General features: G+C 40.5%; 1 protein-coding gene across 1 annotated transcript in view; it reads left to right on the plus strand.

Annotated features, from left to right (window-relative positions):
- The first annotated feature begins 8,581 nt into the window (after window positions 1–8,581).
- The window catches only part of Mpc1 (mitochondrial pyruvate carrier), a 63,188-nt gene continuing 48,255 nt past the window's right edge, over window positions 8,582–23,514 (plus strand). The window contains exon 1 of the mRNA XM_068392146.1: window positions 8,582–8,748. Coding sequence (XP_068248247.1) covers window positions 8,678–8,748 — 71 coding nt within the window. The 5' untranslated portion in view covers window positions 8,582–8,677. The remainder of the gene's footprint in view (window positions 8,749–23,514) is intronic.

The following is a 23,514-nucleotide window of genomic DNA, read 5'->3' on the forward strand; positions in this document are numbered from 1 at the left end:
ATATTCGTCAAACTTCTTGAAATTTTTTTGCTCAGACCCTTTGTAAAGTTACAATATAATTATTTCAGTGCTTTATTTTATGTCTATATTTTTGTTTCGTAAGATATTGTTAAGTGTCATTTTCAATGAAAAGTCCAAAGATCAAACACCTTAGCTGCTTCTCATTAAAGTTGCTGAGCTTCAAAATAAAGAGGAGCTGGTAATACTAATAACAAGTCTTTAAAAGGTCACCATGATATTGTAAAGTGGTTTGAGTTGGATTCCAATTGCAACTTTGTCGTTGATGATGTCTTTGATAAAAATTTTTGTGTACTCTTACATCTAGAATTGCCGTTCATTTTCTAGTTACGGATAGAATGGTACTAGAACTGTCCGATATAGAACAATATTTAGCCGATGGTGTCTTTTCCAGCTTCAGCCTAAACACCATGATTCAATCTTACCAGTACGGGTCTATTCTCATAAACTAAACAAGTAATGCCTATTTTAATTTGCCAGTAGGTCTCAGTCCTCTATTTGTGAAATCATGTACGCTCTTTAGTTTTTTATTTCATTACATATTTTACGTCTGTAGATCACAGCGTCATGACATCACTAGATTCAACCACTTTTATGGACGCACAATAAATTTTTTCCCTCGATTTATTTTATGTATCCTACAGCGATACCAAAGAATGTTTGCGACAAAACGATCTTGAAGGTCCTGTAGTACACATGGTTCCAGTATGATAGCACCAGGAAAACAGCCTTAAGTAAAGTAACCTTTCTGTTGTAGTCTTTTATTTTTATTTTCTGTGTAATTTCCTCCCATTTGCCTTTTCCCCACAATCAGGTCTTCTGCACATTGAGCTGATCTGATAAAGGTGACCTACGTGCCACTTTCAGGATTGTGATTTCAGTGCTCATTGGCGGGGATCGGGTAGGTTGTTGCCACGACCTATCTGTAGGTCTTGGTTGTAGCATTTTGGAGGCTTCGGTACCTGCCCCAGGGAAGTCTGCAGGTTGCAACATTTGGGATCGAACGGCGTGAGTGATACGAAAGAGCCTTGCAAAGCGATCTCGTACATATTTTCAGAATACATGATTTATGTAATCAAGTCACGCATGCTTGGATACCAATGGATACTTACTCCTCTAAAATACTGTGAAATCAACTTCACATTGCTAACAATTGGCTGATGAAAGTTAATTTAAGCGAGGTCGAAAATAAGTTCTTGCTTTAAGGAAAAGTTAATACGGCGCATATTAACTTCTTAATTGATATCTGTTCTTGACCTTTTCATTATCAATTTCAATGCTAAATTCATTCTGCTGAGCCATGGGTAAGTTCATTGTTAAACCTAAATGCTTTCAATTACTTGTGTTTCCAAGTTCAGAACAGATCTCACTCGTCTAATCAAAACATTGAACAAATTATTTGAATCACAATATAAAGATTCTACCAAGTTTCAGTAGGTCATGTCATATGTAACACCCATGGAAACCAAGAAAACGGGCATTTTTTCTATAAGGAAAAGTTGGTTTTTACTAGGAAAAGTTTCCCCGTCCGTAACTACAATAATACTAAAGCACTCGACCACCTACTTCTTGCACCAAACGGTTTGAAGTCGTCTAATTACTTTATTGTACTTTCATGCCGAGGAAACTTTTCACTTTCGGTGTTGATCTGTCATTATTTTGGACAGTTCTTCATGGGAAAGCATTGGGATTTTCCAAGATACGCACTGGCCATATTTGAAATACGAATGAATCTTACCGGACACAACGAAACAACTCGACACTCGTTCTATGGTAAACTCCAAACTACTGAATTAGAGACAGATTGACTCCTGAAGTTCTGCCTTTAAAATTCGTTATAAATGGAGCTTGGAGTCTTGGACCAGATGTTGCCAATTCATAAATATTAAGTTTTAGAAACTAAATGTAAATTACGTTCCAAATCCAAATGGTACATAGTCTAAATAGAAGTCTGACAGTTTATTTCTATTTTTTTCAATCAGGTTAAGCAGTGCTATTATTACAATCTGGAACAGGTGAAATTTGATGAAAACTTAAATAAAGTGAGCTCTTATATGCAAAAGCACCCATATCCATATATATATATATATATATATATATATATATATATATATATATATATATATATAAATATATATATATATATATATATATATATATATATATATATATACATATATATATATATATATATATATATATATATATATATGTGTGTGTGTGTGTGTGTGTGTGTGTATATCTATCTATCTATCTATCTATCTATCTATCTATATATATATATATATATATATATATATATATATATATATATATATATATATATATATATATATATACTGTATATATATATATGTGAGTATGTGTGTGTGAAACAACAGATGGACAAAGGCAACGTTGGATGGAACACTTTAGTGAAGTCATGAATAGGAGTTAAGATGGGAATAATTTGATTGATATACCTAAACCTGACGGAGACCTTCGTGTGCCCATGAATGAATTCAGTGTGTTTGAAATCGAAGCTATCATTCAAAAACTAAAGAGACGGAAAGCCCCTGGATACGATGGAATAACTGCTGAGATGATATTGGCCGAAAATTAAGTGACTAATAGAATACTTACAAGATTATTTTGTAGAATGTTGCGTGAAGAAGTAAAACCTCATGAATGGGAGCTAGAATTGTTGGTGAAAATTCCAAAAAAGGAGATCTGACTGATTTCAACAATTGCAGAGGAATCACACTTACGTCAGTTATCATGAAATTATATAGTATGCTCATTTTAAAGACTAGAGTGAAAGATTGATGAAAAGCTGAGAGATTAACAAGCAGGATTTAGAAAAGGTAGAAGTTGTACTGACTAAATTTTCATCTTGAGACATGTGGTACAGCAATGTGTAGAATATAGATATCCATTTTTGATGGTATTTATGAACTGTGATAAAGTCTTTGATAGTGTGCTCCGGCCAATTTTGCGTTATTATGGAGATCCTCTTAAATATGTAAATTTGATTAAGTCTGTTCATGAGTATAGCAAGTGCAAAGTTAATGTTAGTGGAGTCTTATCAAACGAATTTCCAGTGAACAGTGGAGTACTCCAAGGGAATGTGTTGTCATCTATGTTGTTTATCCTCCTCATGGATTTTGTAATGCATAGAACAGTTAGGGAAGGTGGAGAAGGATTGGACTGGATTGGTAACAGGATATTAGCAGACCTAGAGTATGCTGATGACGCTGCCCTTATTAACAGAACCACATAGGACTTGCAAAGCTTGCTTACAAAAATGCATGAAATATCACATGAGGTTGGGCTCATGATAATTAGAAGAAAGACAGAAATGATGGGAACGGAATATGCAAAGGAAGGTGAAAAATCATTGGAAGGAGAAATGATTAATGAGGTGGATTTTTTTTTCAACATTTACGAACTATGATCTCTAAACAGGATCTTTAGAATTTGAGTTTAATGAAAGATTGAAAAGGCAAATCAGACAATGGCTAGGTTAAGTAAAATTTGGAAATCAAATCGTCTATTTTACATATAAAAATCTGGCTATACATAAGTTTGGCGAGATCGATGTTACTGTATGGACATGAATCGTGGTAGGACAATGAAACACTATCTAACATATTTTGTAGATTTGAGAACAAAGCCCTCAGAAGAATATTGGGAGTTAAATGGCAGGACAGGATTAGAAATGAAACTATAAGAGAGATTACTCTAGTGGTATATGTGGATGAGATCATGGTGAGGGGCATGCCCTTCGCACTCCCCAAGAGAGATTGGTTCACCAAACTTTCAACTGGGCTCCACAAGGCACTAGAAGAGTTGGAGGACCCAGGCCTACATGGCTGAGGACTATGAAGTGTGTAGTAGAAGATAATGAATGGAGAAGTACTGATTTAAAAGCTCAAGATAGAGACGACTGGCGAAATGTAACCGAGGCCCTTTGCGTCAGTAGGCGTAGGAGATGGTATATATATATATATATATATATATATATATATATATATATATATATATATATATATATATATATATATATATATATATATATAATGAAGACGGAAGAATGAAGGAAACACCAATCTTGACCATCAATGCATTTAATACCTCATAACCCTATGAATAATATATAATCTTAGTAAAATAAAATAAAACTGAAGAACATTGAAAATAGAAGATTTACACTTGAACATATAGAGTAATTTACATTATGTAGTCAAACTGTTTCTTGAATGTTAGATTCAATCTTCGTGTATCAGGAATTGTACAACGACAGAAATATATGTAAAAGAATAATAAGGATAACTTGTTGCCAGTTAGCATGTTCAGAAAATAAGTATTCCTTTTCCTGGAGACGATTTCAATTAAAGTTTTCAGTTTGTTGATTTGGTCTCCTTGACTTAAATGTTATAAGTATGGAAGTATTGATTGGAGATGTTCATACTGGTCGTCTGGTCGTCCTGGAAATTGCTTCTATAAGAAACAAAACAAGCCTCGTAACATTTCTTTAAAATATGATCAACAAAATCTTTATAAAAATATCTAATGTTTTTATTTTATTTATTGTTTTAGATAGTTCTGCTATTATACATCATCTCTTGGATTTTACCCTCATTTCCAATTATCTCTTTATTAGGTTTTTGCCATGCTTAACTATCAATACACAAGTAATTGTTAAGCCATATATATATATATATATATATATATATATATATATATATATATATATATATATATACATATATATATATATATATCAAGGAGAGTGTGTATGTGTATGTGAGTGTTTAAGTAATTTTGATAAACAAAGATCCCCCATCCCCAAGTTCGTTTTACGGTACTTGCCATGCAGTTCACAGTTCAAAGCTGACTTACAAATAAAACCTATATTCAATCTTTCCATCGGAAAATTATGGGAACTGCTAAAATAAGAACAGTGCTCGGGGTAGCGCAGAAGGGGAAAATTAAGAAATGCTGTTGTCAGAAAAAATGAAGGAAATACTAATCGCAGCTCTGATTGGTATTCCCGGCCAAACAAAATTAGTGTTTGGTAGCTATCTTGTGAAAGAGAGCAGAAATGGCACATATTTGCTAAGACTTGAAAAGCTGACACGTCTCCACTTATCATACACGTATATACATACATACATATATATATATATATATATATATATATATATATATATATATATATATATATATATACATATATATACATAAGAAACTTAGAGCTTTACTAAAACCTTATAAGCTAAGCTAGTATCCTTACTAAAGTCTTTTCTTCTTCTTCTTCTTCTTCTTCTTCTTCTTCTTCTTATTATTATTATTATTATTATTATTATTATTATTATTATTATTATTATTACAAGCTAAGTTATAACCCTAGTTGGAAAAGCAAGATTATATAAGCCCAAGATAATGATGGAAATAACGATAAGAGACAATAAGGGCAACATGGGTACGAGAGCAAGCTAAAGTAGAGGACATTTTAACAACTTGTAAGGAAATAATAGACGTCAGCAGGGCATGTAATGAGAATGAAAGATAATAGTTGGATAAGAAGAATAACAGAATGGGTCCCTAGAGATGTCAAAAGAAGCAGGGAAATGAAGAGAAGACGATGGATTGACGAGGTAAGAAAATTTTCGTGTATAGACTGACATAGAGACCATAAACATACGCGAGTAGAAGAACATGTCTGAGACTTTAGTCCTGCAGTGGACTAGTTACGGCTGTTGATTATGATATATATATATATATATATATATATATATATATATATATATATATATATGTGTGTGTGTGTGTATATATATATATATATATATATATATATATATATATATATATATATATATATATATATATATATATGTGTGTGTGTGTGTGTGTGTGTGTGTGTATTCAAATTTTTAATCCAACCTAATCAAAGACTCGCTGGAGGAATCATAATGTATTTATCATTTAACTGTATACTTAATGCAAGTAATGTTGAAGAATCATAACGACGTGCTCCGTATTAATTGTCAACCCACAGTATCATATATCTTAGAAAATGAAAATAAACACTTTAGGTTCTTGGATGGTTATAGTATTAGTTTGCCTGGTATCAAGTGATAGTTCATTGTACAATCTTGATGGTGCACATTTAAAGTATTACTGTACAAACCTCCTGAGTAAAGTTGACAGGGGATAACACAAATGCTCTTATATATACCTAAGCTCCAAATAAAGAGTGTGAGGAATGCCCGTAGTGTATATCGCGAAGTATTTGCAGGCTTCGCTAGTCCTGTAGACTTTTACTTAACCTCTACTCGTAATTACGTTTTTTTTTTTTTTTTTTTTTTTTTTTTTACTTTGCTATCAGGTTCGCTAACTTTTACCTTATACTGTTACTGTATATCTTCCCTCCATTTTCGCCTTCAGATCCTTTTACTCCAACTCATTTACTTTCCGAATCCCCACGGCGTTGTCTAAGTACTCTTAACTGCCTCTCTTCACTGGCATGGTGTAGTACTATGCCAGCTCTGTAAGATTCAAGCTTGACTCATTGGACTGGTAACTCTTCTCCTTTTAATACTAATTGGTTCTGTAATGGATAAACAAATGGTTCCAGTGAGTGTCTCTGACCAAACTTTCAAAATCGAATAAAATTTACCTCTAATCTAAACGAAATAAGGAAATAGAAATTAATACGGTGAAATGTAGATTGACTTTATTGAAAACAATAGACCCACCACACAAAAGAGGAAACTGAGACATGAGCCTCTTATACTCCTCCAAATTTACAGTAGTGTCTTCACCGTGATGGACCTTTCATCCACCATTTCCTTAAATGCCATACTTAGTTAATCGCTGAATTGATTTTCTAACGCTATTTGATCCCTTCTTCTCTATTTGAAAACATATTTTGGAAATTTTGCTACTGGCCACATAAACAGGTATTCCTGTAGTCATTCCTATAATTTTTTACAGTTTTAATCTGCTTTGTAGTAGCCTACTGTAGTACAAATTCTTATATGTTCTTTACTATTTTCTCTTTTCTATCACATAAACTTGAGAACATTCCCTTTCGAAAACCACATATTTTGAACAACCAATCAGTTTACAACATATTTCTACAAGACTACCTCCATTCATACTGACGCATAGACATCTTAATAGTTTTCTATCCTCTAGGCCTAGCCTACGCCAGTAGAAGTTGGTTTGTCTTTGTATGCCATGAAACAAAGGGCTTCAAATGATACGTTTTCTTCGATGATTGTTTTGACGAATCAGCTGATGGTAATGGATGTGTTTTCATAAATTCAATTTGATTTCTGAGATATTTTACATCAAGTTTCTTTACTAAAGTTTCTAAGATAATTACAAAAAGAAACAATAGTTAACATTCTAAAAGCGGTATCAGAATTTGAATAGATGCTAAAAATGTACGATAATAGCCATCCCAAATCTCGGCCTTGAAAATTATTGCATATCAATACTCATAATCTGGCTGAAATCCATAACAGTTGACTTTTATTTTTAATAGATTTGACAATTATAGAATTCAGGAAATTCGTGCTATGATCTATTATTTTTAGTCGTTGTAACATACTGTATTACGTAAAACATGAAAAAAAGGTGAGATAAATTCATTGTACTAAAGCATATAATGAATTTCTCAAATAAAAACGCGAATTTTATGTATTAGGACTTTAATGAAGGTATGTTTTCTAATATTCTACATACAATCTTCGTAACGGTTACAGTGTCAAAGGAAACTTTCATAAATCAAATCAAAACATTTCCTTAAAAAAAAAATCCTTACAACTGCAAATAAAAAGGATTGAATCTTTTGTTCTTTTGAATCTTACTTTTTGCTGTTATTTATATATTCTAATCCGTTAACATAGGAGTCACCCAAGTTAACCTATAACTTAAAAACATAAGAACATTCAATTAATGTTTTGAGAATGAACTGGTCGCGCATAAGAACATTGATTACCGTAGATTGTTTTTTCCGATACTATAATCGAAATATGTATACCTTATTTATAAAGAGAAAACAAAAACTTATAATTTTCTTTGCTGAATCCTCCATTGATTCAAATTGTACATGTATACTTTGCACTCTGTAGTCAAATGGCCTACAATCTGGGTAGTGTTTATTCATAAGTAACAAACTCTCAAGTAAACATATGATGTCATGAAAAAAATGTGCCTTCTTATAAATGTATTAATAATTTCACTCAGGAATCTATTCGTTACTTATCTTTTAATTAATTCATGTATCCCTAGAATTGTAAAAGAGCTTTTAAAAATCGTAATAGAAATAACTAATCCCGATGCTCAACATATGTAAAAAGAACTTTAAAACCCGCAATAAAAATAATCCCGATGCTCAATATAAAGATATGTAATCTCTACAATCAAATACATATATGTTTCAAAGAACATCGGTCTGAAATTTCGGAGTGTCATGAGTACGATAACTCCTAGATGGTATGTACGAAGGTTTTCCTCAGTAAATCGGAGGCTGCTAAAAGAGTAAATACAAAAATTTGCCAGTGACGAACTGACGATTGTGCTTTTAAGGTTACATGATTGTGCACACGGAACTCTAATCAAGTATTCAAAGTGCCATTACTCCGTTCTGTCAAATATCGTAATCATGGCCGGGGCATTGATTAAGAAAGGACTCGACAAGGTGAAAAGTAAAGAATTCCGCGATTATTTTATGAGGTAATGTGCTTAGATTTTCTTAAAAGTGTTCTTTACCTGGTTGCATGTTAATGATCTGTTAATAGTAAATAGCATGTTAGACTGGGTTACAGCCAGGGAAGCCTTGCGTGCACAAGCACGGGCCAGATATCTCCGGATTAATGCACCAGACCACTCTTCTCCAATGACGGCTACTAAAAAAATATTTTTTTCGTACTGTCATGCCGATTTTCGATTACTTAGATTAGCACTGACTGACACCGGCAGATTGTAGGAGTGGGACAAGTTTTCGTTTGACGTCTAAAGGCCACTGAGATCAGGGCCCCTTCAAATGGTCAGAGTCTGCATCATTGCATTAGAAGAGGTGGAAGTCCTCAGGTCCGGGGGGGCAGTCTTTGTGCCAATGCAATTATTTGGCTGGACTTATTAATGTGGGAGATTAGGCTAAGGACTTTTTGTGCTTCCTCTTCAGCTTATGCCTAGGATTTTGCCTTAAATCAAGGCTTGGGGAAGTTTTACTTGCTCACTTGGGCAATCCGGGGTCTTTGTAAATCAGCGGTCAGTTCCTAACACGTGGATGAAAAATGGACATTAACTAACCTAAACTTTCCCCCCTAACCTACAAGCTATGTCCTTGCCTACTTACCTAACAAGGGGTGTGAGACTAATTCCCCCCTGCGACCCCCCTTACACTGCCATATTCTAAGTTAGCCATAATGATTCATAAAGGTGGCCCCCATCATACATACACCCCTGCAATCTCCCTCCCCTAATCTCACTTATAATGCCTTTTCACTTGCTAAATCTCCAACAAAAAGAGGTAAAGCAAACTTAACTTAACCTAGGGGCCCTGTCTCTCTCATTTAGTGGTGGGGCTTCACCCCCCCCCTCCCCTAACTTCACTTATGATGCCTTTTCACTTGCTAAACCTCCAACAAAAAGAGGTTAAAATAGGACTGAAACTTAATCTAACCTAGGGGCCCGGTCTCTCTTATTTACCGGTGGGGCTTCACCCCGCTCCCCTAACCTCGCCTGCCTAACATTAAACAAAACATTGGCCAATTGCACACATTTATATTCCTTACCCTAATGTCCTGAAGGTTGAAGGTTAGGGTTTCGCTGTAGTAGGGAAATTACTAGAAGTCTACCTTCTTAGTAACCTTCACTGAACAGTTATAAGCTCACTGATTTACTGCTCATAAGACTGACATGCAGGAGTAGAAAAATCGGGGGAAATGCTTGTTGTAAAATAACATCCTGGAACATATGCATATGCATATTATGAAGTAAAATGTCTTTCACCTCTGTGTCATAACCCAAGAATTACACAGCCATTTAGTAGTCTTCCTGTATGATAGCAAAGCAGATAATGGGTACTGGTGTTACATCCTCAGAACGGAAAGTCAGGGCCACTGATTAAAGCAGATTGTGTTCCAAACCTTTGAAAAATATCAAATAGTTTTGTGTTAAATGCACTCGCAAAACTTTTGTTGAATAAATCAAATAGTTTTGTGTTGTATGAACTCGCAAAACTTTTGCCAGTCCACATATTTTCTTATGAATATGGTCCTCCTCTTAGGCATTTTGATCACATTTCTGAAGATAAATGCCATAGGTTTCTGGGAAATCTTGTCTAGCATTAATCACCTCTTCAGTTGTTTCAAGTACAATATGTAATCAATACGTGTTGTGCAAGTATTATTACACCTCTCTTAAAAAACTTGACACTCAAGCACTGGGCAGTTTTTTATTTTATTTTACTTTACTCAAATTATCACAGAAACTATCTGAAATAGGACATTACAACTTTTTTTCATATAGCTAAATAAATTACCTTTCCTTTGATATATAACTACATTTGTTCCTGAAGAATGCAAACCTGATTCCTATTCAAGGACTCAGGTTTGTTTAATTAGGAAAAATATTGTACAAATTACTTTTAAATTGTTCCGACATTCAATACTAACCCTTTCGCACTCAACAGGGAAGGTTCTTCTCAGTTGCGCATTCTGTCGCATTTACCTTTTTCTCAGAGGTTTGTGCAGGTTAGGGCTGACATTTCAGCCAAGGTGCCCAAGATTATTGAAGAGAGGATGAAGAGATTCCCCTCTTTGTTTTGTACGATTATTAGGTTCTTCCTTCCCTTAGTTTTGAGGGCTATGTTTTGTGTTCCTGGGGACGATCTTTTGGCTATGGAGTGCGTTCTCATCTTGCTTCAGGAGGCTTAATCTTTTAACATGCGGCACTTGAGATCTATTAAGGATTCTGGGTTTGTCCCTCCCAATGCTGCTTATTTGAGAAGTTCTGCTCCTCAATTTTGGGGTCGTCTGTTCGTCAGAACACCCTTATTAATAGTTTGCAGGCCTTCCTTGTCTCTTCGAGACGTCAGAGTTGGTCGGCCTTCTTGCTTCCTCGGTTTCTGAGTATCAGAGATCTTGCCTCTTGAACTCTTTTCCCTTCACTGTTTGACAGGACAGTTCTGGTGGATGTGTTATTAGATATTCAGGATGATCTTACTTCAGAAGCCAAAAGGGCCTTATCCCGGGCCTTTTCCGGTTTTCCTCCTTTTTGCTTGAGGAGGAAACAGAAGGCTAGTGCTGGAGGTTCTCTGTCCTCTTCCTTGCGGCATAGTTCGGGTACCGTTGGCTTCTCCTTGTCTGGTCCTTCTTAACCGATCTCTGGCGTATCGTATCCCTTGTTTACTGTTTTTAAATATTTAACTTAGCCGGTGAATATATAATAGCTGCTACTCAGCGGCTCGACAGAAAACTCACTCAAAAAACTCGCGAGCGATTGCTATGAAGGTTGCGGGTGTGCCCACCAGCGCCAACTATCGGCCAGATACCACTCTTGCATGTAAACAAACCCTTCAATTCTTCTCTGTCGACCTTGACGACAAGACGTATCATTACTCGCTGTAGAACCTGGAGTTTTCTCAACATATTTGGTGAAGTACTTCATTTTGGTTTGAGCTTTCGCAGTGCAGGTGTTTTATCTTCAACTTAAATCTTGAACTCGTTTTTGGATAGATTTAATTTTTGATGACTTTGGATTGTTTTTTGGACTTTCTTTGACTTTTAAATGGCCAACCCTTCCCTTAGTACGGAAGTGTGTTTTAGGCTTTTAGCAATTATCTTATCACGTTATAAATTAATTATAGATTTTCCTCTATATATTTTATATCTCAACCGCCTTTATTAGGCCTCTTCGATTAGCTTTCCATTTATAATAAACATCAAGATAAATTTTAATGATTTGTTTATATGCGACCTTTCCTGAGAGTAGGCGGTCCTAACTTGGAAACCGAAGTTAAACAACGTTGAGCCCTTTCAATCGTAAATAACTTTTACAGAGCTAATGATTTAAAACTTATTAAATGAATATTTTTTAGTAGATATTTTATGAAAGATTTTCTTTGAATAGTCTTCGTACTGTTTCAAAGATGAACTAACGTTTAGTTTATTTATGCTACGCAGTTTGCGCTCTATCGTTACGATAGAGAGAGAGAGTATCACGGTTTCACTTTGCAGAAAGAGTAAATCGATTCTGACGTTTTGTTCATTCTTCTTTCAAAGCTTAAATGTTTTAAATTCTATTTTAAAGGAACTTTTTAATTGAAAAACCTTTGTTTTTTTCCTTTGGTCAAATAACCTGTTTATTGACAAAACATAAGTGGGCTCTTCTCTTCGGTGCGAAATCAAGAGAGAGAGAGAGAGAGAGATAGAGACGGAGAGAGAGAGAGGAGAGAGAACGTTCCGATCTTTATTCTCTTCCCAAGCGAGTAACGTTGTTCTCGAGTTACTCTCGTCCCTAGTCTCTGTACGGGGAGAAAGGATAAAACGTTTTTAGTTTTTATTCTCGTCCCAAGGCACTGTACGGTGAGAGATTGAAAACGTAGTTTTGAATGAACTACAGTAGTGTTTAGTCTCTTTCCCAGCCACTGATCTTTTTACCTTAAAATATGTTTACTGTTTTTTGCTTGTATTAATGTGCTTACATTATACGACTGATTTCGCAATTATAACCTTTTGATGAGGGTAGAATTGCGTGCTTCAGGTAGAAATCAGTTTTATTCATACCTAATGTGAATTGTTAAAAAATTCGATTTCAGTGAAATAAGTGCAAAACAGAAAATCGTAGTGATAAAGTGATATTGCGCAAAGTGTTATCAGTGTTGCGACCGAGGGTTCGTCTGTTCGTGCCTGTCGTTCGCCTAGTCCGAGACCTCTTGCAAGCTCCCAAGCCCAGGGGAGAAGTAATGTCGTACGACTTATGGGTTCGAGAGGCCTTGATCAGCGAACAGACGTTCCCTCTATGGTATCAGGCGTATCTCACCAAGATTACCCCTACCATAAGGCGAGAGAGACGATTTTCTCCTCGTCATCCGAAGGCTTTTCGCATAAGAAATCGTGGAACAAGGTTTCGAGGCCCTTTAAGCGAAAGTCAGTCCTTTCAGGACAGGTCCAGCGTCCTGGTTTTAACTATTAGGACAGCTCTGACCCTATGCAGTCATCGGAAGACTGCTCGCCGCCTAAACAAAAGCGTAACACAGGCTCCGAGAGTCTTTTTGTAGGCAAGGTTTTGCAGTCACAGACGTTACCCTCGTCTCTTACCGCAACCATTCCCGTTGATCCTAAATGGGTTATACGGCAAGACATGCAGAATAAGCTTGCCTCTCTTATGGAAGACTATTCTGCCGATAAGGTTCACGTTGATCCTAGCCGTTTATCTCATCGAGATCCTGGCCTTCAGCCGCCCAAACGAACCTTTGTGCGTCCTGTTGACGTTGGCGTAGCTAAGTCACGTCAGCCACGATATGTAGAGCCTCACTCGATGCGGTCACGTGTTGATTTTCAGCCGCATTTGGACGTTAGGCCGCTTTCTAATGCTCCTGTTGACGTTCAGGACGTTCGCCAACCAGCGGAGTTGACTTGTTTTGACGCTGAGCGTCAACTACCGCAGTCTAGAGTTGTTTTGACTGCTCAGACTAGGCAGTCAAAACAGTCTCGAGTGGACGCCGAGCGTCCTCCCGCACCTGTTGTTGTTGACAGTTCACAGACTGTTAAGCAGTTACATGACGTTGCGTCCTGGTCCGCTACTAATGCACCAGTGCGTGTGGACTCTGCTTGTAAAGCATTGCCACCACGGTAGGTCTCTCCCTTGCTTGAGACTTGGCTATTGTGGAACAAGGTTCCTTCAGATTAGGAAGTTGCTGTTCCCCCTCCTACTGATATTCCCTTGAGGACTCTGTCAGACGGAGAGGAGCCTAAAGCTGCTTAGCCCTCTATGGACTTTAAATAAATCATGCTGATTTTTAAGGATCTTTGTCCGGATCTTTTTGTATCTGCTGCTCCTCGTTCGCCTAAACGTCAGAGTTTACACTAGGCCTAGCTACTTCGAAGCCGTTGTTTTATAAGCTAGTGCTCTCTCGCTCTTCTAAGAGAGCTTTACGTTTGCTAGGCGACTGGTTTATCACCAGGAGGAGTTTGGGGGAGACAGCCTTTACTTTCCCTACTTTTAAGCTGGCTTATAGAGCGAGAGTCTGATATGACACGAGAGAAGTTCTCGGCTTGGGAGTTCCTGCCTCTGCCCAGATAGACTTCTCAAACCTCATAGACTCTCCCTGGCGCCTGGCCATGAGACGCTCCAAGATTTTATGGTCGACTTCAGAGCTATTTTCGAGCGTTTGAAGTTTTGCTGTACAATTATGTCATGCATAAACAAGGGTTTCAGGGATGGCTCCAATGATCTGACAGCCACGTTCTCTGCAGGAACAAGTCCCTCAGGGATGGCTCCAATGATCTGGCAGCCATGTTCACTGCAGGAGTACGTAAGAGGCAAGTGCGCTCAATGTGTTCATTGTCAAGACAAACTTCACGATGAAGTCTACCAGGCTGTCTTGACAGCATTTATGGAAGGCGACTGGATGGTCTCTCTCGACCTTCAGGAGGCATACTTCCACATTCCTATACACCCGGATTCCCAACCGTTTCTGAGGTTTGTTTACAGGAATGTGGGGTACCAGTTTCGAGCCCTGTGCTTTGGCCTCAGTCCTGCTCCTCTCGTGTTTACGAGGCTCATGAGGAATGTGGCAAAACCCCTCCATCTATCGGGGATCCGAGCCTCCCTGTACTTGGACGACTGGCTTCTCAGAGCATCGTCCAGTCTTCGCTGTCTGCAGGATCTACATTGGACGTTGAGTCTGGCCAGGGAGTTGGGACTTTTGGTCAACCTAAAAGTCCCAACTGATCCCATCCCAGATTATTCTATATTTGGGGATGGAGATTCGCAGTCCAGTTTTTTTTCGGGCTTTTCCGTCTGCCACCGAATAGAACAAGCCCTGCTCGAAGTCCAACTAATGCTGAAAAGAAAACGTTTGTTCAGTCAGGAGTTGGAACAGTCTCGTAGGGACTCTCTCATCCCTGGAGCAGTTTGTCTCACTAGGGAGACTACACCTTCTGCCTCTCCGGTTCCATCTAGCCTCTCACTGGAACTAGGACAAGACGTTAGAGACGGTATCATTCCCAGTCTCCGAACCAGTAAAGGCATGCCTGAAATGGTGGGACAGCAATATCAGTCTGAGAGAGGGACTATCCCTAGCAGTCAAGAACCCAAACCACGTGTTGTTCTCAGACGCGTCGGATTTGGGTTGGGGTGCGACCCTGGACGGTCGGGAATGCACGGGTCTGTGGACCTCAAGTCAGAAGAGCATGCACATCAACGGCAAGGAGCTATTAGCAATCCACTTAGCCTTGATGATATTCGAAAGCTTCTTCGAAACTAAGTGGTAGAGGTCAACTCAGACAACACCACAACTTTGGCGTACATCTCCAAGCAAGGAGGCACACACTCCTTCACGCTGCTCGAGATCGCAAGGGACCTTCTCTTATGGTCAAGAAATCGAGGCATCTCCCTGTTGACGAGATTCATCCAGGGGGACTTGAACGTCTTGGCTGACTGTCTCAGTCGGAGGGGTCAGGTGATACCCACGGAATGGACCCTCCACAAGGACGTGGGCAAGAGTCTTTGGGCTACTTGGGGTCAACCCACCATAGACCTCTTTGCCTCCTCGTTGACCAAAAGGTTACCAATCTATTGCTCTCCAGTCCTAGATACAGAAGCAATCCACATAGACGCGTTTCTACTGGATTGGTCTCTTCTGGACTTATATGCATTCCCACCATTCAAGATAGTCAACAAGGTACTGCAGAAGTTCGCCTCTCACGAAGGGACAAGGTTGACGTTGGTTGCTACCCTCTGGCCCGCGAGAGAGTGGTTCACCGAGGTACTTCAATGGCTGGTAGACTTTCCAAGAAGTCTTCCTCTAAGGGTAGATCTGTTACGTCAGCCCCACGTAAAGTATGTCCATCAAAGCCTCCCCGCTCTTCGTCTGACTTCCTTCAGACTATCGAAAGACTCTCAAGAGCTCGAGGCTTTTCGAAGGAGGCAGCCAGTGCGATTGCAAGAGCGAGGAGAGCTTCTTCCATTAGAGTATACCAGTCGAAGTGGGAAGTCTTTTGAGACTGGTGCAAGTCAGCATCTGTGTCCTCGTTCAGTACCTCTGTAGCCCAAATCGCAGATTTTCTTTTACATTTGAGAAAGGTTTGCTCCCTTTCAGCTCCCACGATTAAGGGCTACAGGAGCATGTTGGCTTCGGTCTTTCGACATAGAGGCTTAGATCTTTCCAACAATAAAGATCTCCAAGATCTCCTTAAGTCTTTCGAGACCTCTAAGGAACGTCGTTTGGCAACTCCTGGATGGAACTTAGACGTGGTCATAAGGTTCCTCATGTCAGACAGGTTTGAGCCATTACATTCAGCCTCCCTGAAGGATCTCACCCTCAAGACACTTTTCCTAGTGTGCTTGGCTTCAGCTAAAAGGGTCAGTGAACTTCATGCCTTCAGTAAGAACATCGGTTTTTTCTACAGAAAAAGCCACTTGTTCACTTCAACTTGGTTTCCTGGCCAAAAATGAACTGCCTTCTAGTCCTTGGCCTAAATCTTTTGATATTCCTTGCTTATCAGAGATCGTAGGCAACGAAATGGAAAGAGTATTATGTCCTGTTAGAGCTCTTAAGTTCTATTTAGCTCGTACTAAGTCATTACGGTGCTCAGTTAAGAAACCATCATTGCCTATGTCAAAGAATGCTTTGTCATATTTTATCAGATTTTTTAATACGAGAAGCTCATTCTCACTTGAATGAGAAAGACCGATGTTTGCTTAAGGTTAAGATGCACGAAGTTAGAGCTATAGCAACCTCCGTGGCCTTCAAGCAAAATAAATCTCTGCAAAGTATTATGGACGCGACTTTTTGGAGAAGCAAGTCAGTGTTCGCGTCATTTTACTTAAAAGATGTCCAGACTCTTTACGAGGACTGCTACACACTGGGTCCATTCGTTGCAGCGAGTGCAGTAGTGGGTAAGGGTTCTACCACTACATTACCCTAATTCCAATATCCTTTTTAATCTGTCTCTTGAAATGTTTTTTTTTTTTTAATATGGTTTTTTGGGCTGTACGGAAGGCTAAGAAGCCTTTCGCATCCTTGTTGATTTGGCGGGTGGTCAAAGTCATTTCTTGAGAGCGCCCAGATTAGGGGTTTGATGAGGTCCTGTTAGTATGGGTTGCAACCCTTTATACTTCAGCTCCTGGGAGTCTTTCAGCATCCTAAGAGGATCGCTGGGCTTCGTGAGGAAGACAGACTTACAAGGCAGAGTAATCGTCTAAGTCAACTTCCTTACCAGGTACCTATATATTTTGGTTTTGTTATATTGATAACTGTCAAAAACTCTTAGCTTATACGCTGTAAACTTAATTAACTCTGGTCTCTACCCACCGCCTTGGGTGTAAATCAGCTATTATATATTCACCGGCTAAGTTAAATATTTAAAAATTATATTTTAATTATAAGATAAATTTTTGAATATACTTACCCGGTGAATATATAAATTAAAGGCCCTCCCTTCCTCCCCAATAGAGACGCAGCGGGACGAGAAGAATTGAAGGGTTTGTTTACATGCAAGACTGGTATCTGGCCGATAGTTGGCGCTGGTGGGCACACCCGCAACCTTCATAGCGATCGCTCGCGAGTTTTTTGAGTGTGTTTTCTGTCGAGCCGCTGAGTAGCAGCTATTATATATTCACCGGGTAAGTATATTCAAAAATTTATTTTATAATTAAAATATCATTTTTTCCAACAAACAAGGTAGGGGCTTTTGGTGCGGGGGCAGAGGTAAGGGGAAAGGATAGGCTGGGAGTTTTTCCTTCTCTTCCTCTTGAGGGTGGTGGGTTTTTCAGAAGTAAGGGTCATTATCTCATTTGGAGAATCCTGTTGGAGCTTGTCTCTCTCACCATTGGTAAGTCAGTTTTTCAGAAGAATTTCTGTCTTCAGAGAGGCTTTCTGCCATCTTGTGGAGGTCTTTTCTCTGGCATTTGGCATCTCTGACCCATTTGATTCCTGGGGGGAGGTGCCTACAGCTCAGGACAAGATCTTTTCAGTTTTCCCATTTTTGAGATAGGGATTTTGTTTCCAAGGAGACTCTTGTCACTCCCTCCCGTCAGTGCTGGGAAGATGTTCTTTGATGGTAGCAGTGATAGTCTCGAAGCAGAGACATGTCTCAGCTTGGTCCTTCCAGACCTCATGTTCTGGTTCGACACCTCGGATCAAGGATAGGGTGCTCCTCTGGGATCCGAGGCCGTTTCGGGCCCATGGTCCAAGGGAGAAATGGCCTATTCCATAAACTGGAGGGAACTCAGGGCTATTTGCCTAGGTCTGCTTGCATTCCAGGATCAGCATTGGTGGTCTTTGTGGACAAAATGACTGCCATCTCTTAACCTGACAAACCAAGGGGAGTCCTTAGAGTTTCTCAATCAGGAAGCACGTGGAATCTTGTGTTTGTCATAGATGGATGGGACTTGTCTTGTTTCCCAGTTCATCCTGTGTCACTGCAACATCTTGGCATATGTCTTGTTGAGACAGAATCAGGTTCAGGGAACAGAATGGAGGTTGTATCGGGTCTTTGTTGATCTGAGGGGGATGTTGCCAGTAACAATCGACTTGTTTACCACCCCCCTGAACCTTTAGTGTCAGGTTTTCATCTCTCCATTCCAGGATCCCTTGAGTGCTGGGACAAAGTCAATTTAGTTCATGATTGCAATCATTAAACATTTTTTAATTAGAGATAATTGGCGTAATTTTATGATCTAACATGTTAGATTTCGTATCTCGTGCCTTCACTATCCTACCTTCATCATAGTGTGGGATTAAGCAATAGATGCCAGGGGAGGTTCATGTAAAAAAACTTGAATTTTAATTATAAAATTGATTTTTTAAACACAAGACTTACCCGGTTGTTATATATATAGCTTACGTCCTGACGTCAACGGCAGAAAATTCGAAACTCGCGCCAACCGCCAGTTGGATAGCCAGGTGTACCACCCCTGCACCCTAGCGAGGTACCTGGGAACCATTCCAGTGACCCTCATATATTCCCTGCCGTCGCTAGCAGCGACACGTGAATTCTACTCCGTCATTACTGATTGTTTTTTTGGTGAAGTACAAATCTTTGGTTATTGACTCCCGCTTGTTTTTGATCTCGCTTTGGATATTTCTTGGTTTTGTTGGGATTAGATGATTTTTGACCTTTGCTTGTCTGAATTCTCTTTAAATTTTCAAAATGGCCACCCCCCTTATTACTTTTAGGTTATGTGTGACTAGTGGGTGTAAGACCCGTATGGCTAAAGCCTCTCTTGACCCCCATTCTCTCTGTGTTGCTTGTAGGGGTAAAGAGTGTGATTTAGGTGATCGCTGTGACGAATGTGTTTTGCTGTCAGAGCATGAATGGATTTATTTTGATAAATACAGGCGTAAACTTGAAAGGGATAGATTGAGGCGTAGTTCTTCTCGCTCTTCTAGAGATATTTCCTCCTCCCATGTCATTGTTCCTATTCCTTCACCTGTAGTGGTAGATCCTGATCCCACTATTGCAATTGCTAATGAACCTTCCCTTAAGGATATGTTTGTGGCGATTCAAGCTCTTGGCGCTAAAGTTGAATCTTTGGCTGCGGACAGGACACAGTTGATGTCCGATGTGCGTCTTTTGAAAGGTGAAGGTGCAAGTGCAGTGACGTTAAGTGCAGTGGAGGGTGCGCCTGCTCGTGTCTGTCGTCCTCCTAGTCCTAGACCTCTTCCAAGCTCCCCAACCCCTGGGAGAAGGAATGTCGAAAGGCGAAAGGAGTCGAGAGGCTTTAACAAACGAGCAGACGTCCCCTCGAACGTACCTGTGGGCGCCTCCCAGGACGTTCGCCCTCACCATCGGAAAGGTGAGGTTAAGTGTTTTTCGTCGTCTTCGGATGACCCCTTGCCTAAAAGAGGCTGGAAGCTCGCTTCCAGGCCTCTTAAGAGATCTTATGATACGGCCTATCGACGTCCTGCTAGTTCTAAGCCTGGATGCAGTCATTGGGATTCTCCAGAACCTTTTGAAAGCCCCCCGACCAAACGTCCTTTTAGGACTCTGGACGTTTCCAAGGATCCTTCTGGCTCTTTTCCGTTTAGAGGTGAGGAGAACGTTATGACCTCATCGCCGATTTCACAACGTTCGGATCCTGACTTTGTTTTTCTTCAAGACATGCAAAGCAGGCTCTCTTCCTTTATGCAATCATACCAGCATAGCGACAAATCTTGTATCAGCGATCGTGATCGGAGAAGTGAGCCAGGTCGTGTTTCCGAGCGGCCTCGTTCTCGGGGTTCGAAGCTTCCTGCTAGCCGATTCGAACGGCCTTTAGGAAGCGATCGTGATCGTTTTCCTAAGTCCGCAGTCCACGGTTCTTCTATTGAACGTGTTCGAGACTGTGTGCCTGTGCGTTCTTCTAAGAAGGACGTCGGACGTCCTGTTAAACAGGTTTTTGATCGCCCTTCGACTCAGGTTCCTGAACTTCCTCGTGAACAGGCTGCCGATCCTCAGGTTCAGACTGCCGAACGTCCTTGCAAACAGGCTACCGAACGCCCTTTTAAACAGGCTGCCAAACGTCCTATCCTTCAGGAAGTTTCCCTCTCTGCCAATTACTTTAGTAAGCGTCCTTCAGGTCGCTTTTCTGGGATGGTTACAGTTGAACGAGTCGCTGAACAACGAGCGATTCGTAGTTCCGATTGCTTGCCAGTGGTTGGCGGCAAGCGTGTGTCTGAATATGATCCTGAACGTCCTTGCCCTGGTCATATTTCGGATGTTAGTTTGGATTGCGAGGAGGAGCCTTATCCTTTTCAAGACATTGATGCGGTTCATGTACAGGAACTTCTCGCCTCCGATCGGGCTGATCGCGAGCGTTCGGTTGAGCGACACGCGACTCTGCCGCCTGTTACTGTTCGCAATGAGACTGTTTCTGTTGCGGTTGGCACTCATATTTTTTCTGATATTGATACCGCTCTTAACCCTTCTGCTCCCGGAGGAACGTCGCTGGAGAAGGAAGTAGAAGCACAGCTTTCTCCTTTGGAGTTTGATGACGTTTCAGAAGACGAGGACTCTGTTTCTTTCCGTCATTCGGCTGATCTTAAAAAACTTATGAAAGTTTTTACGGAAGAGTTTTCGGACTTTTTTGTGCCTATAGCTCCGCGCTCTCCTCCTTCTGAGTTTACTTTAGGGAAAGCCTCTAAGAAAGCCCGTTTTACGAAGATGGTTCTGTCACGTTCGTCCAAGAGAGCTCTGAAATTAATGGGTGACTGGTTACAGTCTAAGAAGGCCTTAGGAAAGACGTCTTTTTCCTTTCCTCCAGCTAGACTGGCTTCGAGGTCGAGCATCTGGTACGAGACGGGAGAAGTTCTCGGCTTGGGGATTCCTGCCTCTGCCCAGGGAGATTTCTCAAGCCTCGTAGACGCTCCTCGTCGGTCGGCCATGAGGAAGACCAAAATTTTTTGGTCCACTTCAGAGATGGACCACCTTCTCAAAGGAATTTTTAGGGCCTTTGAAGTTTTTAACTTCCTAGACTGGACGCTGGGGGCCTTGGGTAAGAAAGTTGAGGCTTTTAAAGAGGGGGATACCTCTGCCCTGGTCCATTTGATGTCGTGCATGGACAAGGCCTTAAGGGATGGCGCTAATGAGCTTGCAGCTCTTTTTTCCGCAGGCATCCTTAAGAAAAGAGACCAACTTTGCTCTTTTCTTTCGCCGGGGGTGACTCCCTTCCAGAAGTCCGAACTCTTATATGCTCCTCTTTCTCCGTTACTGTTCCCGCAAGAACTTATCAGGGAGATCTCTGCAGTTTTAGCTCAGAAGGCCACTCAGGATTTTGTCTCCAAGTCCGCTAGAAAGGCTTTACCTTCCTCTTTTGTCAGCCGCAAATCTAAGGAAGATACTTTTCCTAAGTTTTCCCAGCCCTTTCGAGGAAGATCTTCTAGTAGGGGTAGCTCCAGACCTGATGCTAGAAGGAGTAAGAGAAGGGGTTTCAGGGCAGGGCGAAGCAGAGTCTGACTGCTTTCCCCTTCAGGCAGTGGGTGCCAGACTCCTCAAATTCGGGCAAGCGTGGGAGAAGAAAGGGGCAGACCAATGGTCTATTCAGATCTTGAGGGAGGGTTACAAGATCCCCTTTCTAGGGAGCCCTCCCCTGGTCTCAGTGCCCGTGGATCTCTCTCCCAGATACAGGGAGGAGGCAAAGAGACAAGCTCTTTCGAACCAAGTGTCTCTTATGTTAGAGAAAGGGGCCATAGAGAAGGTTCAGGATATCCGTTCACCTGGTTTCTACAATCGGCTATTCCTGGTACCCAAGAACTCGGGGGGATGGCGTCCAGTTCTGGACGTGAGTGCGCTGAACAGGTTCATCATCAAAACGAAGTTCACCATGGAGACTTCGAAGTCAGTGTTAGCAGCAGTAAGGAGGGACGACTGGATGGTCTCATTGGACCTTTGGGACGCCTACTTCCACATCCCCATCCATCCGAGCTTCAGACCCTACCTCAGGTTCGTTTTCATGGGAGACGTCTTCCAATTCAGAGCCCTATGCTTCGGTCTTTGCACAGCACCTCAGATCTTTACGAAGCTCATGCTGAATGTAGCAAAGATCTTACATTCAAGGGGCATAAGAGCCTCCCTGTATCTCGACGACTGGCTTCTCAGAGCGCACTCTTACGATCACTGCCTGAAGGATCTTCAGACAACCTTGGACCTTGCGGAAGAACTTGGTCTCCTGGTAAACAAGGAAAAGTCTCTCTTGGTTCCATCTCAAGAGATTCTATATTTGGGGATGACGATACGGAGTCAGATTTTTCGGGCTTTTCCGTCTCCCTCAAGCCAAGCCAAGTTGAAACTGAGTTCGTTTCAAAGCAAGCAAGTTTGCTCAGCAAGAAAATGGATGAGTCTGATTGGAACCCTCTCCTCCTTGGAGCAGTTCGTCCCACTGGGAAGGCTGAACCTTCGTCCTCTCCAGTTCCATCTCAACAGCCATTGGGACAAGGAGAGGGACTTAGAATCGATGTCCATTCCTATCACGAACCCCATCAAAGTCTGCCTTCAGTGGTGGGAGGAATCAGACAAGTTCCAGGAGGGCCTCGATTTGTCAATGTAAAGCCCAGATCTTGTGTTATGCTCCGACGCCTCGGACACGGGATGGGGAGCAACTCTAGACAAATTAGAAGTCTCGGGTCTTTGGACAGAACCCCAGAAATCTTTGCATATCAACCACAAGGAGTTATTGGCAGTTCTTTTAGCCCTCAGAGGTTTCGAGGCTTTAGTCACCAACAAAGTAGTTCAGGTCAATTCGGACAACACGACATCATTGGCGTACATCTCGAAGCAAGGGGGAACG

This window comes from Palaemon carinicauda, chromosome 18, assembly GCF_036898095.1.
Source record: "Palaemon carinicauda isolate YSFRI2023 chromosome 18, ASM3689809v2, whole genome shotgun sequence".
NCBI classification, from domain to species: domain Eukaryota; kingdom Metazoa; phylum Arthropoda; class Malacostraca; order Decapoda; family Palaemonidae; genus Palaemon; species Palaemon carinicauda.